General features: G+C 42.9%; 1 protein-coding gene across 1 annotated transcript; it reads left to right on the top strand.

Annotated features, from left to right (window-relative positions):
- Positions 1–141: 141 nt before the first annotated feature.
- LOC121858858 lies at positions 142–22,677 on the top strand. Its single transcript, XM_042355513.1, has 8 exons — positions 142–244; positions 11,394–11,467; positions 12,106–12,285; positions 19,597–19,691; positions 20,309–20,464; positions 20,839–20,896; positions 21,363–21,474; positions 22,566–22,677. Exons 2-8 carry the CDS (start codon positions 11,416–11,418, stop codon positions 22,675–22,677), a joined length of 765 nt encoding a protein of 254 aa, XP_042211447.1. The 5' UTR covers positions 142–244; positions 11,394–11,415.
- Positions 22,678–23,468: the final 791 nt, after the last annotated feature.

The following is a 23,468-nucleotide window of genomic DNA, read 5'->3' on the forward strand; positions in this document are numbered from 1 at the left end:
ACACTTGAAACACACTTTAGTTATGAGCTGTGATAAAGGACCAATCAGCCCATGTCATACCCATATACACGTTGGTCTTGCATCCTTGTCCCGCCCATTAAGATATTGCAAGTAAGCGATTGGTCGAGAAGCTCCAGCTGCACCAATGGTAAGAGGTAAGGAGAGCTCGGAAAGGCGGAGAGTGCAAGGCTTCAGTGCCTCACAGACCTTCACAAGGTAGATACCTCCGTATCTTCTCGCTCAGGTGAGTTATCGTTTTACTTTGATAAGGATGTAGACAAAATACAGATTAGCCTATAGTACTTGTCAAGGGTATTGGGACTTTCGATTTAGTTGAGCTGTATATGCTAGGATTTTTATTTGATGTCGGGATTTTGTCCAGAGAAATATTCTGGCGGAATTTTGTCCAGTGGGAAATAGTTTGGTGAGGTTTTGTCCAATGGGAAATAGTCTGGTTGGATTTTGTCCATTGGTAAATAGTGTGATGGGATTTTGTCCAGTGGAAAATAGTCTGGGTGATTTTGTCTGTATGCAAAGCTTGGTGGGACTGTCCGGTTGAAAAGTAAAGTGGGATTTTGTCCAATAGAAAATGTTTTGCTGGGATTTTGTCCAGACTATAAACACAGTTGTAATATAATACAAAGAAAACTTTCTTCGTGTAATCTGCAGTCACTAGACACATGACGTAGGCAAACAAAGACTCAATTTCGTGTCATAACAATAATCTCGACGATATTTTACCCTCTATCATTGCGTCGTAAAGTGAATTGGGTTGAGGCTTTCTCACGTCTTCGGCTACTAATGAGTGTTAATCTAGGAACCTTCGAGAGCCCATCACTTTGTCGTAACGTAAGTGAATAAGTTAAAAACGTGTTCAATTCTCCAGGCACGAGGAAAATTAAACCTAGGAACATATGAGATTCTTGACCTATTACTTGCTGAAGAGGATGACAGACATTATGTGACATTGACCCGATCATGTATATATGTACCTACCTGACGTTTGTTCGTTCGAATCTATTACCAGTTAATGTATTATCTCGTGTAAGAACCTAATGGCCAAAAAAATATGAGCAAAAACAACAACAACAACAACAACTTTCGGATAATTTGTTAATGTTTTACAACTTATCAGTTGCTGGCGGATGAGCAGTTTTTAGAACCCGTCGGTGTGAAGACGTTTATAGTGCATACATACCAGTGTTATGCCATCAAAACAAAGACAAAATTCGAGTTTTTGTTTAAATTCAGGGTTTGACGTTAGCATGACACTATAAATATTTTCACACACACGCACACACACGAAATGCTCCAAAAATGGTATCGAACCAACTCTGAACCCCTGTATATGTAATTTTAATCGTTCTCATCTTTCGTCTGACAACTAAATTTACGACATAATTTCAATCTAGAAATGTACACAATACTAACATGCTGGAAACCAGCGCTTTATTTGTTACATTTCCGTGACGCCATTTTCCATTATGTTTACCTGTGATGTGTGTACTATATATACACCTACTGTACTTCGGCGGGGTGTTGTACCGTGGCGTGACACCAGCCTTGGTTGACTAGGAGAGCTTAGTGTTGTTAGTGACCACACAGAGCGTCGCCTGGTACCCGGGTCTACACATACATGTTGCAAAACCAGTATCGTCACAACTATGAGCCTTCAATATAAAACCATTTACTATATTGAGGAGTTTTATGCTTATATATATATATATATATATATATATATATATATATATATATATATATATATATATATATATATATATATATATATATATATATATGCAAGTAAATCACTGTGGGTGCGAGTGATCCAGGTATATGCTGATAACCACAAGAAAAAAAAAATTGGTATGGCAATGGGAAATCCACTCTCACCTGTATTAAGCAATATATGGAATTCTTTGAAAAGAAACTATTAAGTAATATTTTACCACCTTCAGCAGTCTGGTTTAGATATGTAGATGATGTATTATGTCTCTGGCCAAGTAATGAGGACCTAAAAGCTTTCCTGCCACAACTTAACAACTTAGCCCCCTCTATCAAATTCACTGTGGAATTAGAGCATGACTGTAAATTGCCTTTCCTAGACTGTCTGATTCACAGAATAGGTAACACTTTTAAGTTCAGTATTTATAGGAAACCTACTAATGTGTGTTCATACATTCATTATTATTCTCCCCTCCATAATAGAGTCAAACAGTCAGTATTTTCATCAATGTTTTTACGTGCTTTGAGAATTTGCAGCCCGGAATTCATTGATGAGGAATATAAATATATCTATAATATTGGCTTCAAACTTAAGTACCCTAGATCTTTCATAGACAAATGCCTTAACATTACTAAGAAATCTTTCTACAGAACCGATCCCAAGCCCACCCATGACCAGAAGAATCTCTTAGTATTACCATTTCACAAAAATTTCTCTCAAATTCCTTTACAACTAAAAACCTGGAACGTCAATGTGGCATTTAAAAACTCATGCACTGTTAAACTAATGTTAATCAAGAACTCCCCCAACAATACAAGTGACTGCATTTATAAGGTTCCTTGCAAGGAATGTAATATGTTTTACTTAGGCCAGACAGGTAAAGATCTTGTAACTAGACTTAAACAACATAAATATAGTGTTAGGACAGGCCAGGAATCCAATGCTCTGTTTGTTCATTTGAAGGATAATAAGCATTCTATTGACTGCGATAATACCTCCTCAATATTACATTGTAATTCAATTGACAGTAGGAACATTATAGAATCTAGTCTCATGAAACATACCGAAGCAGTCAACATGAATTTGAGTAATGGTATGTACAAACTGGACAATTTTGTAATTAAGAAGATTTGTAACCAGGTGAGAAGGTTGGGTCAACTTACACTCTGACCTGACTACCGACCGTTGCGGTGCTTTTTAAAGATTAGTAAGGTCATTACCTAATAACTGACCAGCAAGCGTACTTAATATTGGAAGAACAAATACTGACAATGTATACAGCCTTAACAACATCAACCTAGAGAAGTCGACTTGTGAAAGACACCCAGGGGTACTTGTAAGCCCGGACCTACGGCCTAGAAAACAGTGCGTTAATGTTCGAAATAAGGCAAACAGAGTATTGGGTTTTATATCTAGAAGTGTAAGTAATAAGAGTGCAGAGATCTTATTGCAACTATATCTTGCGCTAGTCAGGCCGCACCTCGATTATGCGGTTCAGTTGTGGTGCCCCTATTATAGAATGGATATAAATTCACTAGAGTCGGTGCAGCGAAGAATGACGTAAATGATTCCGGGACTTAGAAACCTTCCATATCAAGATAGGTTAAAGAAACTTAACTTGCATTCCCTAGAAAGACGAAGAGTGCGGGGAGATATGATAGAAATATTTAAGTGGGTGAAAGGAATCAATAAAGGGGATATAGATAAAGTTCTTATAATATCCGAGCAGGATAGGACTCGGAGCAACGGATTTAAGTTGGGATAAGTTTAGGTTTAGGAGGGAGATAGGAAGAAACTGGTTCACAAATAGGGTGGTGGACGAGTGGAACAAGCTTAGCAACTTTGTAGTAAGTGCTGGAACGCTGGAAAGTTTCAAAACGAGGCTAGATAGATTCATGGATGATAGAGAGTGGTATGAACTCTCGACAGGAGCTGCCATGCACAGGCCAACCGGCCTATTGCAGACTCCTTATTTTCTTATGTTCCTCAGTCTGTACTCACCCCTGAAGATGTGAATTACACGAAAGCGCTTAGGAACTTCGTGTTTTCTTCTTTTCTTGTGGTTATCAGCATATATATATATATATATATATATATATATATATATATATATATATATATATATATATATATATATATATATATATATATATATATATATTTTATTTATATATATATATATATATATATATATATATATATATATATATATAAATATATATATATTCTGTATACAAAAATTATTCATTAACTCATTAATGGTTATTATGTTGATTTTAAGTACTGGTGAAGGTGAAGTCACAGATATTTAATATTGACCTTGCCTTGATCCCTTGAGATTAGGCGTTGGATTTACGATAAAAAACTAATTGGCTTTTATAGACACAAAATACGGGAAGGTCGACAAAAGGTTTAGGCTTCTTGTTTTGAGTGATAGAGACTGAGAGAGCGACAACCCCAGAAAAAGAACCAGGGTGAGAACGAAAGAGAAACAATTAGGGTGAGATATCGAAAGGGAGAGCGAAAATGAGAATAAGAGTGAGAGGTACGCAAAGAAAGGAGAATTGAGAGATGAATGTAGAAAAAGAAGTGATAAAATAGATTAAGACAACTCGGGAAAACCTGTAAGAGCGAGATAAAGTAAGAGAATAGTGTGGGAGAGGAATGTAGTGTGAGAGTAAAAGGAGAGAACGTTGCACACACACAGCTACACTAAACGATGGCATTGATTACACGTTGCCAAGTGTGTCGTGCACGCAGCTACCCTGAGAGATTGGAACGCTGAACTTGCCTAGCTTATACTACAGGCAGGCAAGGGGTGACCTAATTGAGGTGTATAAGCATCTCAAGGGGCACTACTCAGTCGAGTGTCCTTACTTGGGGCTGGCGGACGCTCGCCCCACAAGGGGTCACAGCTCAAGATTGAAGAAGCCGCAAGTCCAGAAAACTGTGAGGGCAAACTTTTTCGGAGTGAAAGTTGTGAACTCTTGGAACAATCTACCAGAAAGTGTCGTGACGGCACCGAGTGTGAGCTCTTTCAAGACAAGACTTGACCAACACTGGAGCAGGTTCAGGCACATTCAGGAGCCGGTGCATGCCCAGTACTTGCCAACAGTGCGTAACAGAGACGTGACCAATCGCCCAAACAGCTAACCAGCCGATCATTTGGTGAAGAAGATAAAGAACAGGAAAAGTAAAAAAGACGTGACCGATCGCCCAAGCGGCTAACGAGCCGATCAGTGGCGAAGAGGATAAAAGTAAAAATGCTCTTAACTGGTTGACTTACCGTGTTAGCATAAATAACTTTAACGTCCACAATTTGATCCAAAAGATATCCTAAATTAAATGTGTACAGTAAAATTTTGTTTTTCAGCTTAATTAAGTGCATTCTTCCCTCTACAGTACAGTTGAGAGGGATATTCAGAGTATGAATCACTATGAATCTTGACCCTGGCTGATTGATGTGGATGTTATGTCTCTTGGCTATTATTTCTGTCCTGTTGTTTTATCGTTTATTTTAAATAGCTGATCCCAAAGCCTAAACAGCAAGTCGAAGTCAAACATTCTAACCTAACCTAACCCAATCACCCAAAACTCAGACTAACTATACCAAGTTTAGACTAGTTTAACCTTAAATCCAATCTAACCTAACCTTATCAAGATTTATCTTATCCACTTTTTCACTGTGGATCTACATGATATATATATATATATATATATATATATATATATATATATATATATATATATATATATATATATATATATATATATATTAGTATATATATATATATATATATAATATATATATATATATATATATATATATATATATATATATATATATATATATATATATATATATATATATATATATATATATATATATATATATATATATATATATATATATATATATATAACTTCAGCAATGGACTTGTTACGTGTAAAGCGTAGTGTCATAACGAAGAGGAGAACCAGGGTAAACACAAGCATCTTTGTCGGTTTTAAATTGGATTGCTCTTTTTTTTTAATTTTATCGTAGGTAAATTTTCTATAATGTTATGTTTTTATTGTATATCACCTGTATTTTTAAAACTTTTTCAAAACTTTTTGTTTTCTAGGCTCTTATGATAGAAGATGATTTTTCCGAAACGTTAGTGATTAAAGAAACCCAACTTAGTCAAGATGTTTGTGTTTTTCCTGGTTCTCCTCTTCGTTATATATATATATATATATATATATATATATATATATATATATATATATATATATATATATATATATATATATAGTTAGCTCGTTTTAAGAATGCATGATCCAAGAATAAATGTAAAAGTATGTAACTTTTAATAGTTAGACTTATGTAAAACTGAAATAAATGTTTATATGATTTTTATTCTTGAATGTCGATCCATAAATTTCGCGCCATCCACTATATTTACAATGAAAAATGTGGTCCAGAGCCTATAAAAGGTTGGGGACCACTGCAGCCTAACCAACCCAGCGTACACCATCCTATTCTAACCTAATACATTCTCACAAAACTTCATCCATCCTAGCCTGAAATTAAAAAATCCGGCTTAACCTAGCTGTACAAAAGCCTAGCCAAATCTCATCCAACCAACCCTAGCTTAATCTATCCTAATCCACCTTAATTACTATTCATGTCTTGACCCTGATCGTTCAATCGTCCAGTGTTAGCGGGTGATTTAAATTACTAGCTCAAACGATAATTGTATGTCACGCACGCACGGATGTGTGTGTACTGTTTCATGATCCACGGCTGTCATTAACATTCCAGGATCCAAGTCAAGGGGACAAATCCGAATGTCTGGATTCCCAATGGATTTTATATTAAATACTGTACTCTCTTGATGGTGACGTGAGATCACATTTAATTGGATACTAAAGAATTGAGGGAAGCAGTGATTTTATACTGTTATCCCTTATTTTTTGTCTGAAATTGTAGATTAAATGGATCACCTGAACATTCGTCCCAGCTTTTTAACCTGAAGATTAACCACCCTAACGTTAACCTAACCTATCCCAACTTAACGGCTCTAAACTACTTCTTTGCTGTCACTCGGAATCGAGTATGACGATCATCCAGCTATGATACAATGATATGAGTTATTAAGGATGTCACCTAGGTTGGTGAGTTTTAAGGTAAACAGAGAGGCCGATACGGGACCGGCAGAGTCGTTCACAAGAGTTGCACATGTGGATGGCTCCATCTAGTGCGGGAGGGGCGGCGGCAGCGTCTTTCCGGTGCTGGCGTTTGTCTGCCTCGGTTTGCAGTCGGGCTAATTCGAAAGTATTGAAACCTCGTGTGGTGCTCCTCCAAGCGATACGGTGTGGAATGATCGTCTCCCAGGTGAGGGGGTGGATTTGGCAATTTTTCGGGTTTGTCTTAAGACTATCCTTATACCTTTTCAGTTGCCCGCCAACGTCACATTTACTTTTCGTTAGATGACTGTAAAGTAGCTGCTTTGGCAGTCTACTGTCGTCCATGCGGGAAACATGGCCAGGCCAACGTAGTTGTTCGTGGATAATGGTAGCCTCGATGCTTCTACAGTTGGTGTCAGCATGAATACTAGCATTTGTTCTCTTTCTTCCCATCGAACTCGGAGGATGGAACGTAGACTACGTTGGAAAAAGTTTTCAAGTGCCTTGAGGTGTCTTCTGTATGTAACCCATGTCTCACTGCCATATAGCAGGATGGGGAGGACCACTGCTCGATATACGTGCAACTATGTAGATAATTTTAGCTCCCTACAGCTGAAGACACAGGTACGGAGTCTGCCAAAGGCTTGAGATGCACTTCTGATCCGATGTTGAATCGCTTTATCGATGTCCGTGGTGGTGGACAGGTGGGAGCCGAGATACCGAAAGTGGGTAACACTAGAGAGGGTAGTACCATTAAGCTGGATGGATGGTGGAGGTGTGGCTGAACCAGGGGCAGGCTGAAAGAGAATCTGAGTCTTATGCACATTCACCTTAAGGCCGAAGTGTGCATGCGCATCTGCATAAGTGTTCAGGATCTCCCGTCGGTCACGTTCAGTGTGAGCGACAAGGGTGTGGTCGTCTGCATACTGAAGTTCAGTAATGGAAGCTGCCGACACCTTTGTTCCTGCCTGGAGTCGTCTTATTTTGAAAAGATCCTTCATCTGGTACTCTATGTCCACCCCGCCGGCTCAATTGGCACTAGCACGAGTAAGGAAGGCAGCCAAGAAAATGGAAAAGAGAGTTGGCGCCAGTACACATGCTTGTTTTACCCCCGTTTAGATGGGGAAGAACTCAGACTGGGTGCCATCGTGCAAGACACTGCCGTTCATGCCGTCGTGGTTACCTCACAATGGCAATGAATTTTGGTGGACAACCAAACCAGCTGAGGGTCCGCCAGAGGGCTTCCCTGTAGACCGAGTCGAAGGCCTCGGTTAGATCGATGAAGGCCATGTAAGGTCACTTCTATGTTCTGTGCATTTTTCCTGTATCTGGCGGGCAGAAAAGATCATGTCAGTGGTGCCACATGATGGTCTAAAGCCACACTGAGTTTCTGTGAGGAAGTTTTCCGCCTCAGGTCTGTTTAGGAGAACTTGGGCGATAATCCTTTGGAGACTGCTAGTTAGCAGAGGTCCTCCTGCTTTATACTTCGGCTAGGATTTCATCAGGCCCTGAGGCTTTGTTATTTTTCATCTGTTTGATGGCAGTAGCTACCTCATCCAGGGATGGAGGATAGCTGAGGTGGGTCAGTTCAGGATGTTGAGGGACCTGCCAGTTAGTCAGAACATTCACATCGGTTTTTCGGTTGAGCAGCGAATGGTAGTGCTCTTTCCAGCGTTGACGGATACTTTCTTCGTCTTTAATTAGGGAGTTACCATCGGATGAGCAATTGGGGGCTGTGCCATAAGTGATTGGCCTGTAAAGTGTTTTAGGGGAATTGAAAAATTCACACATCTTGTGTTGATCTGCAAGTTTTTGCATTTCACATGCTTTATTTCTACACCAGTCGTTTTTAGTTTGTGAAGTTCACACTGGGCCGTCGCTTTTTTCTTGCAGAATGTATCAGCTTTGGTCCTAGACTGAGGGTTGTTCTGCCAGTCAGTTAAAGCAGCATCGACGAGTCCATTGATTTCCGGGTAATTTTCATCAAACCAGTCCTGGTGTATTCTTTCTCTGCAGGTTTTTGTCATGACAGTGTGGAGAATAATACTCCATTCGGCCCTGGGATTTGGGATGTTTGTTGTTGGGTTGTTTATTAGCCCATGTCCGAGCTGCTCTCTGGAATTATGTGTTACCGCTGGATCCTGCAAACGCTTAGTGTTAAAACCTCATCTGGAGGCTTGTTGCCTTCACCGTTTTGGGGCAACGTGAAGTGAGAGCTTGGCTCTGACGAGCCGATGATCAGTGTCGCAGTGGTCTGAGCTACGCATTGCTCGGGTGATGAGGACATCTCGGCGATCTCTTTCTCTGACAATGGTGTTGTCAATGATAGGCCAGTGTTTGGATCGTGGGTGTTGCCACGAACCCTTGAACTTGTCGGCCTGCCGAAACAAGGTATTGGTGATAATGAGGTTGTGTGCAGCACACTTGCTGAGGAGTAATAGCAGGGCTGGATTAAGCTTAATAGGGGCCTGAGGCACAGATCAACTTAGGGCCCCCCTACCCTCAAGGTATATATAAATAACAAGAACAAAATATACCCAAATTTATCAATGATTTCATCAACATTAAGCTTCTGCAAAATAACACATTTAATGTTCATAAAAGACAGAAAATTGAGACGTTGCTAGGACATCGTTGAACGAAGTTCATGTTTTATATGCTTCAACTTCGAGAATGCTTGCATTTGGGGGCCCCTTAGAGTCGGGGGGGCCTGAGGCTAGTGCCTCAAGTGCCTCATGGTTAATCCGGCACTGAGGAATAGGCCGTTGGGATTATACTTGCCAAGTCCATTTCTCCCTATGATTCCCTGCCAAATGTCAGCATCTCTACCAACTCCCTAATTAGAGTAATTAGAGACCAGGAGGGCATCCTTCAGCACTAAAAAGAGCGCAACCATTTCCTGCTCAACTAAAACATCAATGCTGATGTCCTGATTACTCAGTAGATCCTTCAGCACCCGGAGCTGGCCCACTTCGATTATCCTTCAACCCGTGACGAGGTAGCTACTTCCATCAAGCAGATGAAAAATAACAAAGCTACCTAACATGCTGGAATCCCAGCTGAGGCATTTAAAGCAGGACCCCTGAATATTAGGTCTTATTAGAAGGTCGTTCAGATATCTATACCGTCCCTCGTAGCGATCTTCTAGAGCGAAGTGCTTCCCCTTCTGGAGTTTTGTCACCGCATCTGGTCCCCGAGATATGCTAGGGACTGTCAGTTGATTGAAAATGCCATGACTGGTGCTTGCACTGAGGCACCTCAGCTACCCTGAGAGATTAGAGCGCCTGAAATTGCCAAGCTTATACTACAGACGGGCAAGGGGAGATCTAATTGAGGTGTACAGTACAAGCATCTTAAAGGGCACTACTCAGTCGAGTGCCCTTACCTGGAGCTGGCCACAGGGGGGCCACAGCTCAAGGTTGAAGAAGCCGCAAGCCCAGAAAACTGTGAGGGGTTACTTTTTCGGAGTGATAATTGTGAACTCTTGGAACAATCTGCCAGTGTTGTGACGGCACCGAGCGTGAGCTTTTTCAAGACCAGACTTGGTCAACACTGGAGCGGTTCAGATACATTCAGGAGCCAGTGCATGCCCAGTACTTGCCAACAGTGCGTAACAGAGGCGTGTCCGACCGCCCAAGCGGCTAACCAGCCGATCAGTTGTTAATAGAATAAAAAAAAGGTTTAAAAACAAGAGAGACATGTCCGAGTTTGGCAACTGCCGCGGATCTTGCCACTGTCCGTAGCTGGCAAGGTTCTCGGTCGAGTCTTCCTTAACAGAGTCCAACCTGAGGCGAACAACCTCCTCCCCGAGTCTCTGTGGCTTCAGACCATCTCACGGCAACGCTGACTGAGCTATGCTGCCCGCCAGATACAGGATGGGTGCAGAGACCAGCGCCGTGACCTGTACTGTATATGGCCTTCATTGACCAGTGACTTGGTAAAGAGAAAGTCCTCTGGGGGACCCTCAGTTGCTTTGGTTACCCATAAAAATCCATCACCATTATAGGGCAACTCCGAAATGGCATGAATGGTAGTATCCTACATAAAAGTTGGAGTTCTTCCCCCATCCAAATGGGGTTAAACAAAGGGGGGGGGGTAAGGATAAGGATGAGTGTGGGTTCTGTAACTCACTTTTGTGGTTATTGACAGCTCTCTCGGTCTATGACTAATAGTACAAGGAATAATGACGGAAATAATATTAATAATTGCAGAATTAATAATTATAATAATTATTATTATTAGTAGTAGTTGTATTTATTTGTATAATAATAATAATAATAATAATAATAATAATAATAATAATAATAATTATTATTATTATTATTATTATTATAATTATAATAATAATAATAATAATAATAATAATAATAATAATAATAATAATAATTATTATTATTATTATTATTTATATTATTATTATTATAATATAAATACAGCACTGTACAGTATATTAATCTCCCTTCAGTACCGATCAGTGTTGTCCACTTGTTCCCCTCAGGAGGTGCTGAAGTGTATGCAAGATGCTAGGAGGTAGGAGAGCTACAACCCCCTTGCTGGTGCTGGTGCTGTCGGGTGAGTTGACACCTCTGTTAGTAGGTCTCAGTTAAGTTTAGGTAAGTTGGTAATCGTGTGTAAAGTTGGTATCCCTGCTAAGAGTCCACATTTAAGTTGGCAACCTCACATTTAGTTGGTACCCTTGTTAGTAGCACTCAGTTAAGTTGTTAGCCCTACGTAAAGTTGGTGTCCCTATTAGTAGCCCTTGGTTAGGTTAGTAGCCGTGTTAAGTTGGTAACCCTTAGTTAAGTCGGTCACCCTATTCGTATCCCTGTGTTAAGTTGGTAGCCTTCTATTACATAGGAACATATGAATGGAGGAAACTGCAGCAGGCCTATTGGCTTATATTAAGCAACCCCGTTTACACCCAACCCCTATTGCTCGTATATCCACCCAACCTATGTTTGAAGCTATCCAGCGTATTCGCGTTAATGATGATGTTTGGTAAGTTGTTCCACTCATCCACTACTCTATTTCCAAACCAATGTTAGTGGCGTTGTGTTAAGCTGGTAACACGTTATTTTGGTAGCAATTTATTGTGTTACTGGACCTGTGTTAAATTTGTACCCCTGAGTTAAGTTGTTAGTCTTGTGTTAAGGTAGTGGTCTTCTGTTGGTAACTTGTCTAAGTTTGGAGCCATGTATCACCCCTGACAGTGTTGGCGGAGAAGCAACTGTTGGTGGAGGCGAATACCTGTCTGTGCAAAGAGGATTTCACCCCGGATATCATACAAGCCATCAGTGAATTCTCACATGAGAACCTTGTGGATCGAGTTCACACCTACACAGGCGCCAAGTCCGTGAACAATAAATATGAGCCCTGCATATGTGAAGACGGTGAGTTGGAATGCATCTTGGGGGCCTAAATAACCTTGTTGAGTGACCACTAAATAATTAGAAGTAAGAACATATCTCAAGTGGCATTAAAATTATTTTCAAATTGCCATAAAGTAAATTTGCATTAAAAATATATATAAAAATAAAACGTAGGATAGAATAGCTAGTTCAGTGCCCACTAAATGAAGACTGTTAAAACCCCCATGACAAAGGCCATCATAATATCCTTGTGATTCAATTATGTATTTTTTATTTATATTTATTTTTTGTTTTAATTTAATCAAGGAAAGTTTTTGGTCTCGAACACATGTACAGTTGTTTATCTTCATAAAATATGTACCTGTATACACTAGAATCTGTTTATAACTCTTATAAGTACACACGAAAATCCACATTGTTGACTCACGCTTAAAATTAGAAAAGTGTACATATTAATACCATTTACTTAAAAAAAAAAAAAAAAAAAATATATATATATATATATATATATATATATATATATATATATATATATATATATATATATATATATATATATATATATATATATATATATATATATATATATATATATATATATATATATATATATATATATATAAGCCGGTCGATATCACTCACCTACATCACACAAGCTATCATACACCCATACAGAACATCAGACTTCTCATACACCATCAGGCCCGTCATAAACAGTATCAAATGCTATAACACTTGCTCTCATACTGTAGAGTGTGTAGACCGTTCTATATCACCCATACGTTATTACTGATCCCTGCCTCGCAACATGAGCTTTTTTTTTTTTTTTTTTTTTAAGGGCAACTTGAGAATGAATGAATGAATAAAAGCTAGTGACAGGGGAAAGAGGTTCAGGGAAGGATAAAGGGGGATTGAAGTGAATTTTAGAAGGAGAATAGGTGCAGTGGCTAAACACTGCTTGCGTGAGGGTAAGGCAATGTGCGGATGGTGTAACAATCACAATCAGGACGAGGCAGAGGGGGAGCAGGATGGGGCAGGCAAGGGCCAACGCGGATGCTCTGGTTGTCGGTTTAGCCTCAGGCAATGTTGGTAAAGCGGAGGAAGAACCGCCCGCCACGGCGGCGGCGCAAGCAGAAAGAAACGTAGGTGGACGGACGCACAGGCAACACTCGGTCAAAGAAATAGGGAAGGTGAAAATGGAAATGTAGCTAGTCGTAGGTGTTTGGAAGATGAGGTAAAGTCTTTGAGCTATGTCAAGAGGAACGGAGCGAGTTGGAGGAAGGGTTTTGAATCTTTGAACTTGAAATGTAAAGTATTCGTAGTAAGGAAGGATAAGCGTATCGTAGGAGAGTTTTTAGTAATAGCAGGAGACAGATTTGAGCTTTTTGTCAAATTATGAACGGAGATGAGAATGATATATAGGTTGGTTGGTTTCAATCTTGAGTTAGGCCAACCAACTGGAATCACCGGGCAGTTCGAACGCGAGGTCTGATTTGTGGAACTCGCCCTGGTTGGCTGGAAAGCAGGCAGCGAAGTGACCAATCAGCAGTTGTAGGGAGAGTGTAGTGGAGGGCATACTCTGCAACTGCGTATCCGCATTCAATGCGACGGTATCCTAACAGCAAACAGGCATCGCGCAGGGGGGCAATGCCAGCGCAGCCATCTACCAGCAACACGGGGGGGGGAGGCTCCGGCAGTGACCCTACAGCTCTGGGAGCCTGGCAGGCCTCTCCACTGCAGTGTACCTTTAGGAACAAAACATAACTAATATTTAACATTTAACATTTAACATTTAACATTGATTCCTTATCATAGTAAAAAAAAAAAAAAAAAAAAAAATGTGTTTCCTCCAGCTACACAAGGACACCAGGCAGCACTAAAAAAAAAAAAAATAATAATAATATTAATAATAATAATAATGTGATTTACCCTCCAGCTATATCGGCTGGGAAAAGTAATTGACACCTCCTGCCCCTCAACTTGCCGCTCTACATAAAACATTACAGAATAAAGATAGAGAGTGACCAGCCAGCTCACTAAGAACCTGGCAGGCCTCTCCATACAGTGTACCTTTGGGCAACAACTGCTTAACACCTCAAAAAAAAAAAAAAAAAAAAAAAAAAAAAAAAGTGACTACCCTCCCCAGTTACACAAGGACCTGGAAGGGCTCACTCACTCCAGCAATAACAAATAATAATAACTAAGCAGCATTATATAAATAAACAAATAATAATACAAAGGTCTGACGACCCAAGGGAGTGAACAAAGACAAAACACCAGCAAGAAAAGATGAAGCGATCTGGATTTGAGCCCAAGATTCTTTCTACTCCTACTGTATTCAGATTTCACCACTTTTCCTTCAACTCCTAATAATGTTCTTTCACCTCTTAACTAAAGACTAAAATATCATCGTAAATTCCATTCTACTCTACGTTCCTGAACACCTTACCTCCCCAGCAAGCTCACTTGCTGTCCAGCTCTCATTCAACCTGGAGGCCAGCAACGAGCCTTATCTCCTCCTATGACTCACCACATCTGCTCCTAAAACGTGCTGCTCACTTTGAACGTGTCTACTGAGCAGCTCCCTCACCACAGCATCTCCAGCACCAGACTGTGTCTTTCATATATTATATTATATAAAAGAAAACCACCTTAGAGTTCCATCACATCCATCTGAGTGCTAAACAACATAATATCACGTTACCCTACAAATGGTGACCCCGGAAAAACGCACTCACACAGGATGGAGGACGGACGGATCTCTCTACCGACTTTCAACCACAACGTCGAGGACTGGTTAGATCATGTGGAAGCAGCCCTCGTCGGCTCACAAGCGACTGACGAGCAAAAGTATGGCGCCCTGCTCTGTGCCTTGCCCACGGAAGTCGCCACGCAGGTCTCACAGACCATTTCCAACCCTCCAGATGACAACAAATTCGCTACCCTGCGGGCTGCCTTGAAGACGTGTTATCAACAGACCAGCCCCAATCTCCTGCAAGACCTTATCCTCTATCTCCCTCGGGAACTCAACCCCGGGACGTCTCTGGGAGGAGATATGTAGGCTGAACTCCCGTCACACAGACAGACTCCCCGACTCTATCCTGCGCCAGCTTCACACACAAAAGCTACCCACAGAAGTACGCAACATCCTGACCAAAGTAGATTACTCTACGACACCAGAACTATATGCAACCGCGGCAGACAGAATTTTCAACGAGTGCGCTGCTGCACCCCTTGCCGCCACGGTCACACCAGTACCTACCACCGAACTTGTAAGCCGGGTCAACACCCCTCAGTCGAGCAATACCTCACAAGACATCAAGGACCTGTTGCAAACTTTGAACCGCAGGATGGACACCATTGAGCAGTTCTGCTCCTCCAAACCCGCTGCTGTGCCAGTTCCTGACTCACACCACGCCCTACAAGTTCCGACGCACAACATCCAGCCCCCAGCACAACAAATATACCCTCTGCTGGTATCACCAGACTTTCGGCCGCAATGCTCGAAACTGTGAGCCCTATTGCACCTATTCGGGAAACGGCAACACCGGAGGCTGGTAGACGCCTCAGCCTCCGTCCCTTCAGGCGTCTCATTACTGCACGTCACCGACCGCACCTCCGGCAAGAAGTTCCTCATCGACACAGGTTCATCGGTCAGCCTCATCCCTCCCTCACTACAAGACAAGTCAAAGCAACCCTCTTATGACCTGTTCGCTGCCAACGGTACCTCCATCGCTTCCTACGGCGTACGCACCCTCGCCTTAGACCTCGGTCTGCCCAAGACTGCGTTGGTTATTCGTGATAGCAGACGTGTCTCAACCCATCCTTGGTTTCGACTTCCTCACCTTCCACAAACTTGGCGTCAAACCAAGTCATCTATGCCTCATCCATGAGCCTACAGCACGCAAGATCCAGGGTTCTCGTGCCAGACACACCGACACTATCACCTGTCTTGCGCCTTCCAACGAGTTCTTCTCCCTGCTCGACGAATTCAAGGAGCTTTTCTCACCCCGAGTCTCCCTACCCCCACCACCTACATCGGGAATTTTCCACCACATCGAAACCAAAGGACCACCAGTCTTTTCACGCCCTCGCCGCCTGCGCCCTGAGCTCCTGAACACAGCCAAAGTAGAATTCAACAAAGTACTGCAAGACGGCATCATTCGCCCTTCAAGGAGTCCCTGGGCATCGCCTCTTCACATGGTTCCTAAGCAAACACCCGGCGAGTGGAGGGTGTGTGGCGACTACAGAGCCCTGAATCTCGTCACCAAACCTGACAGGTACCCTATTCCGCATGTCCAGGACTTTCACCACAAACTTCATGGCAAGACTATCTTCTCGAAGATCGACTTGGAGCGTGCCTTCCACCAGATCCCAGTAGCACCGGCAGATACCCAGAAGACAGCCATCACCACTCCGTTTGGACTCTTCGAGTACACTTTCATGAGTTTTGGCTTACGCAATGCAGCACAGACTTTCCAGAGGTACATGGACCACATGCTTCACGACCTCGATTTTGTCACCGTCTACATTGACGACATCCTCGTCGCATCTTCGACGCCTGCCGAGCACCGCCACCACCTACAATTCCTTCTCCAACGCCTGCAGAACAACAACATGAAAGTTCATCCTGCTAAGTGCGTCTTTGGAACCTCGGTCATCGATTTCCTCGGTCACAGAGTCTCGCCCAGTGGCATACAACCCCTACCACAGAAGATAACTGCGATTAGGGAGTTCCCCAAACCTGAAACGGCGAAGAAACTCCGAGAATTCCTGGGTTTAGTCAACTACTACCACTGCTTCATTGACAAAGCTGCCACCGTCCTAGCCCCCCTACACGACCTTCTCAAGGGACGCCCAAAGAAGTCTCACAAGTCTTTCGTGTGGACTCAAGAGGCTGCCACGGCATTCACCACTATCAAACAGCACATTACACGCCTCACCCTCCTGGCCCACCCCGCACCTAACGCCCGGACCACTCTCACAACAGACGCTTCTTCTACTGCAGTGGGCGCCGTCTTACAGCAGGAGATCAACGGAATTCTCATGCCCGTTGCTTTCTTCTCACAACGGCTTCAACCACCACACCTCAAGTACAGCGCCTTTGATCGAGAACTCCTGGCCATATACCTGGCCGTCAAACATTTCCAGCACTTCCTCGAGGCCCGTCAGTTCACCATCTTCACTGATCACAAGCCCCTCGTCCACGCCTTCGCTTCAGCTTCCCAGTCACATACACCTCGTGTCCTGAGCCACTTGGCTTACCTCTCGGAGTTCTCCAGCGACGTCCAACACATTAAAGGCAGCCACAACGAGATCGCCGACGCCCTCTCTCGTTGTATATACAACATTCTTCCCTCATCTCCACCCATTGATTATGGGCAGCTAGCCGCGGCTCAAGAGAAAGACTAAGACCTGGCAGCATACAAGACATCCCCCTCAGGCCTCATACTCCAAGAACTCCCTGTTCCTGGCACAAAGATAAAATTGTGGTGCGACGAATCCTGTGGGCAGCCTAGACCGTTCGTGCCTCACGTCCACCGCCGCGCTGTTTTCGACCGCATCCATGGTCTCAGCCACCCGGGTGTGCGGGCCTCCCAGCGCCTCCTCACGCAACGTGTCGTCTGGCCCGGCATCAAGTCTGATACTAAGAAATGGGCTGCCCAGTGCCTGGCCTGCCAGTCCTCCAAAATACATCGTCACATACGGGCCCCCTTACAAACCTTCCCTATTCCCAAAGGACGTTTTCAAGTAGTACACCTCGACATCGTGGGACCTCTTCCATCAGCCTACGGTAGCACCTACATCTTCACCTGCATCGGCCGTTTCACCAGGTGGACAGAAGCAATTCCCATGCCCAATGCTACAGCAGAGACTACTGTCCGCGCCTTCATGTCCGGTTGGGTTTCCCGTTTTGGCCCCCCCGCAACCGTAATCACTGACCGAGGAGTCCAGTTTGAGTCACAACTCTGGCAGCACCTCCTACAGTTCCTCGGCACGTCTAGGCAACGCACTACAGCATACCACCCTCAAGGCAACGGCATGGTAGAGCGTTTTCACCGGCAGCTGAAGGACGCATTCAAGGCACAGCACGACCCTTACAGCTGGACTGATCCTCTTCCCTTAGTGCTCCTCGGCATCCGTGCGTCACACAAGGAGGATATGGACTGTAGCCCAGCAGCACCATCAACAAACTACGCCTGCACCAGTCTACCCGCAGTTACCACCGGCAGCAACACCACGCCCACGACATTTCTGGGCACCCTCTTTTCACCCTCATGTACACCCTGTTCCTGCTGTAGAACCTGCTCCTGCCATGGACCCTCCTCCTGACATAGAACCTGCACCTATCATAGAACCTGTTCCTGCCATGGACCCTCCTCCTGACGCAGCCCCTGCAGCAGCAGGAGCACAACAACCATTGCTTGTACAACCTCCTCTAATCCCAAACCCTCTTTCTCCTCCTAATTCTCCCACAGGTTTTGTGTCACTAGACGGAGTTGTTACACGTAGTGGTCGAGTCGTACATACACCTGCCCGGTATGTGTTATGTGTGGGACACAACCCGGACAACATCAACTGATATCTGCATTCCAATGCGACAGTATCCTAGCAACCAAACAGGCAGCCAGGGGTCGAGGCGTCACCGACTGCATATCCTAGCAACACGGGGGGGGGTCAGCTCAGCGGGTTCCCACGGGTTTACTTCCGGCTGCTGTGTATTTTAGCTCTGTCTCTCCATTAAGATTCATTCTACTCTACGTTCCTGAACACGCAACACCTCCTCCAAGCAAGCTCCTCGCTGTCCAGCTCTCATTCAACCTGGAGGCCAGCAACAGGCAACGTCTCCTCTAACGAAGCTCCTGCACATCTACCTCCTTCAGCACGCTACTCACCGAAAGTGTCTACTGAGCAGCTCCTCACCACACGGCATCTCCAGCACCAGAATATCTTTCATATAACTTATATTATATAAGAAAACCACCACCTTAGAGTTTCCATCCATCCATCCTGAGTGCTAGACAACATAATATCACGTAACCCTACAAGAGTATCCACTTCACCCCGTCAACACTGTTATGCACCATCACATGCAAGCATAATGCATATACAATGTCGCATTACTCACATCACACGCTATTATTTACCAATACGCTACTTTTCACCGCAGTCCGTCACACATCACACGCTATCATACTCCGTCATGGATCTCAGTCATCTCACTATCATACTCCACCATATGCTATTATTCACCGTCACTTCAAATGTACATGCTATTACTCCCTGTCACACTACGTCATGTACCGTCAGGAGTACCCTTTCTGCCCACAGTTACACGGCTAGAGGTAAAGTTATCTACGCCAAAGAATGACGTCGATTTAACCGAGGAAGAAACTACGTCTCTCGTCGCTAACATGACATCAGAGGTAAAGATCACACCCTTCCTGACGTCATTTGTGACACTATTTCCTAGGGTTATCTTGGTCTCATTTTTTCTTCCTCACTCCTTTACTCATGTTGCTTTACTATTGTCAACGGCAGTGATATAAACTATCTTATACTGTACCCTTCTTCTGTTCCCACTTTTTGTAAGCTGGTACACAAAAGAAACAGAAATCTCAAGAAATGTAGAGAATGGTAAGGGAGAGTAATACTGTATATGGATAAAAACAGCAGAAAAGCATTGAAACAACTGACCGATTGCCAAGTAATACACTGACAAGTGTCGAAGAGGATAAAGTAAAGAACAATATTAGAACACACACACACACACATACACACACACACACACTTTCACATATTTTAAGCGGAACGAAATGCTAAGTAAAGGATGAAAGTGCTCGATGATAGGATAAATGTTCAGTAACGGAAGAAAGTGCTCAATAACGGAAGTATTCAGTAATGGAAGGAAGTGTTCAGTAATAGAAGAAAATGTTCAGTAATGGAAGGAAGTGCATTGATTATTGTCTTATTGTCTTCATAATATTCTAATGAGTGTTCTATATTGAGGAAAATGTACTTAAGGAACGTTCTTTTTTCGCAGTTGTATCAGCGCTTCCCGATAGATGTGACTGATGGTGACTTCATCACAGACCTGGATTTAATCTCGTATAATGTGACCTCTGAGATTACAGCCACATCCTTTAACTTCGTCGTCTTGGTTACACTTCGGGGCAGGAACTCATCCTACTCGAATTTGGTAAGAAATTGCACGGAGACTGTACTATTACTGTAATGCTCATCCTTCCCTTTACTTACCCCTAACTATAAGGACCGGATCCTAAGCCTCAGCCCTTAGTATTACCAACCTAACATAAAAATAAATAAAATTGGGCCCAATCCACAATAGTCCTAATCCTAATAGACCTCTGTCAAAGCCTAATGGTCCTCAAGTCTAAATCGACCCAACCCTATTGTTAAGCTACATGGGAGCCTCGACCTCACCCCTATTGGTTAAGTTAGCTGGGGGCCTAGACCTCAGCTCTATTGGAGCCTATTAGAATTAGGCCTTAATCATATCCGTAGTTTAGGTAATAATTTAGGCTGAACTAATGTATTGGTTCACTTCCACAGCCGGAGCCGATCACTCTCCCAAGTTCCGACTCAACGCTCACCTTAAACAGTGTGACAGGTACAGTGCTCACGGTCAACACCCTCAAGATACTATAGTTTACTGGACCACACCTGTTGCCATTATTTTGTGACTACAGAGTGTGTTACAGTGTGTTTTTATGTTATATTGATAGTTTATGGTGTTATAGTGATAAAGAATGTTAATGATAGTGTTTTACAGTGATATAATGTACAGTCACCCAAAAAACTCCTGTCGCGAACCATGAACCCCGAGATTCAGACTCTTGAATCCGAAGCATTTATGGACAGAATAATGTATCAGTGTCTACTGCTTCGGGTTCACGAGTCTGAATCGTGGTTCGCGACAGGATTTTTTTGGGTGACTGTACCAGTGATAGCTAGTGGTAGTGATATGGTGTTTTACAGTGTAACAGCGATATATCAAAGAGTAATATCAGTTACAGTGATAAAGTGTGTTACAATGGTGCAGCACATCACTCAAAAATTGTACCTGTGCGTTACAGTATTACAGTGTGCAGGTGACCCACCCGCCCCGCTGACCAACGGGAAGGATAACACTGCGGAGGGCAAGCTGGCAGGTGCTAAGGCACACTACACCTGTGATACTGGATTCATGTGAGTTCTACCTTCATGTGTGTTTTCCTGTTACCTTAATGAGTTCACACATTACGTTGATGAATTACCTTAATGAGTTCACACATTACGTTGATGAATTACGTTAATGGGTTCACACGGTGTTTTGATAAGTTACCTTAATGAGTTCACATTTTATTTTCATCATTTATTTTTGTGAGTTGCCATAATGAGTTCAGCAGTTACCTTGATGTGGTTCCGAAAACAGTATCGTACTGTTAACACCTAACAGAGAGCTTACTCTCAATAATACTTTTGGCTTACACGGATGTTGTATGACCTTTACATTTACTTTTATCCTCTTCGCCACTTGTCGGCTCGTTAGCTGCTTGGGCGGTCGGTCACTTCTCTGTTACGCACTGTTGGCAAGTACTGGGCATGCAATGGCTCCTGAATGTATCTGAACCTGCTCCAGTGTTGGTGAAGTCTAGTCTTCAAAGAACTCACACCCACTTTTTACTCTGGCAGATTGTTCCAAGAGTTCACAATTCTCACTCAAAAAAAAAATCGTCACAGTTTTCTGAACTTGTGGGTTCTTCAATTTTGAGCTGGGACTCCTTGTGGGGCGGGCGTCCGCCAGCTCCAAGTATGGACACTCGACTGAGTAGTGCCTTCTGAGATGTTTATACACCATATCTCGGGCACCAGACGGGGTTACAGTACTCCCCAGACGGGGATGCACCTCACTCTTGGAGAGTGTTGTGAGGCATGGACTGTCTAGATATTTGTACGACCTTCTTAAGGCGGCGTCACACTAGCATTTCTACTGTCAACTTTTTCATTACTGTCAACTCTTTTCACGAATCGTCGAAGTTGTCGTTGGCTGTTTGTCAGACGGTACAGACCGTCTGCACTGACAACTCGTACGACAACTTACCGGAGTCAACTCAAGATCTATAATTGATACTACAAATAGTTAAAAAAATAAACTAATTTCTACTTAAAATATAAAGCTAAAATTATTATGAGATAAATATTACTCCTCTTCCCAAGAATACCCTTTATTACGTTTATTTTCGTGATTTTAAAAAGATAGGAAAATGTAATTTGTTGTTTACATTTTGACCATGCAGGAATTACATGACGGAGCCAACAGATAAAATAATTTCCCAAGTATGGACACGCTTCTCCGAGGAGTTTTTGGTGGACCAGATAAGGCAGCGCCGCTGTCTCTGGGACCACTAGGACTCTGCATACACCAAAAAAGGTGTAGAATTGCTGCACTTTCTTCGTCAGTTGGATCCATATTGTTTGTTGACAGTTGTCGAACGAGGGTACTGGCGAGTTGGTTCTAAACCGATGTGTGACGGTGCACAACAAAAAAGTTGGAGGATTTTCTGAAAGTTGAAAAAAAAGTTGACGAAAGAATGCCAGAGTGACGCCGCCTTTATAAGACTTACTAGCGAGAAGAAGGTAAATCAGGCAAATAAATTATTAGGTCTTATAAGAAGGTCGTTCAGATATCTAGACCGTCCCTCATAACGATCTTCAAGAGCGAAGTGCTTCCCCATCTGGAGTACTGTCACCCCGTCTGGTCCCTGAGATATGCTAGGGACTGTTAGTTGGTTGAAAATGTTCAAAGGAGGGCCACCAGACTGGTTCCTGCACTTCGACACCTCAACTACCCTGAGAGAATGGAGCGCCTGAACTTGCCTAGCTTATACTACGGACGGGCAAGGGGCGACCTAATTGAGGTGTATAAGCATCTCAAGGGGCATTACTCAGTAGCCGGTGTGCGTAACAGAGACGTGACCGATCGCCCAAGCGGCTAACGAGCCGATCAATGGTGAAGAGGATAAAAGTAAAGGTTTACTTGCTTGATTCACCTTCTTCTCACAACGGCCTGAGAACTTTAGTTTATTGTTAACACACACACCCAGGTCCTTTTCACATTTGGTTTCTATTAATGCAGTTTCTTTGTCCTGTTCCTGTTAGGACATGTGATGCGCCTCCTTACTGTTGGTAAGAAGTAGGTG

The sequence above is a fragment of the Homarus americanus genome, unplaced genomic scaffold (genome assembly GCF_018991925.1).
Source record: "Homarus americanus isolate GMGI-L3 unplaced genomic scaffold, GMGI_Hamer_2.0 scaffold5746, whole genome shotgun sequence".
Taxonomy (NCBI): domain Eukaryota; kingdom Metazoa; phylum Arthropoda; class Malacostraca; order Decapoda; family Nephropidae; genus Homarus; species Homarus americanus.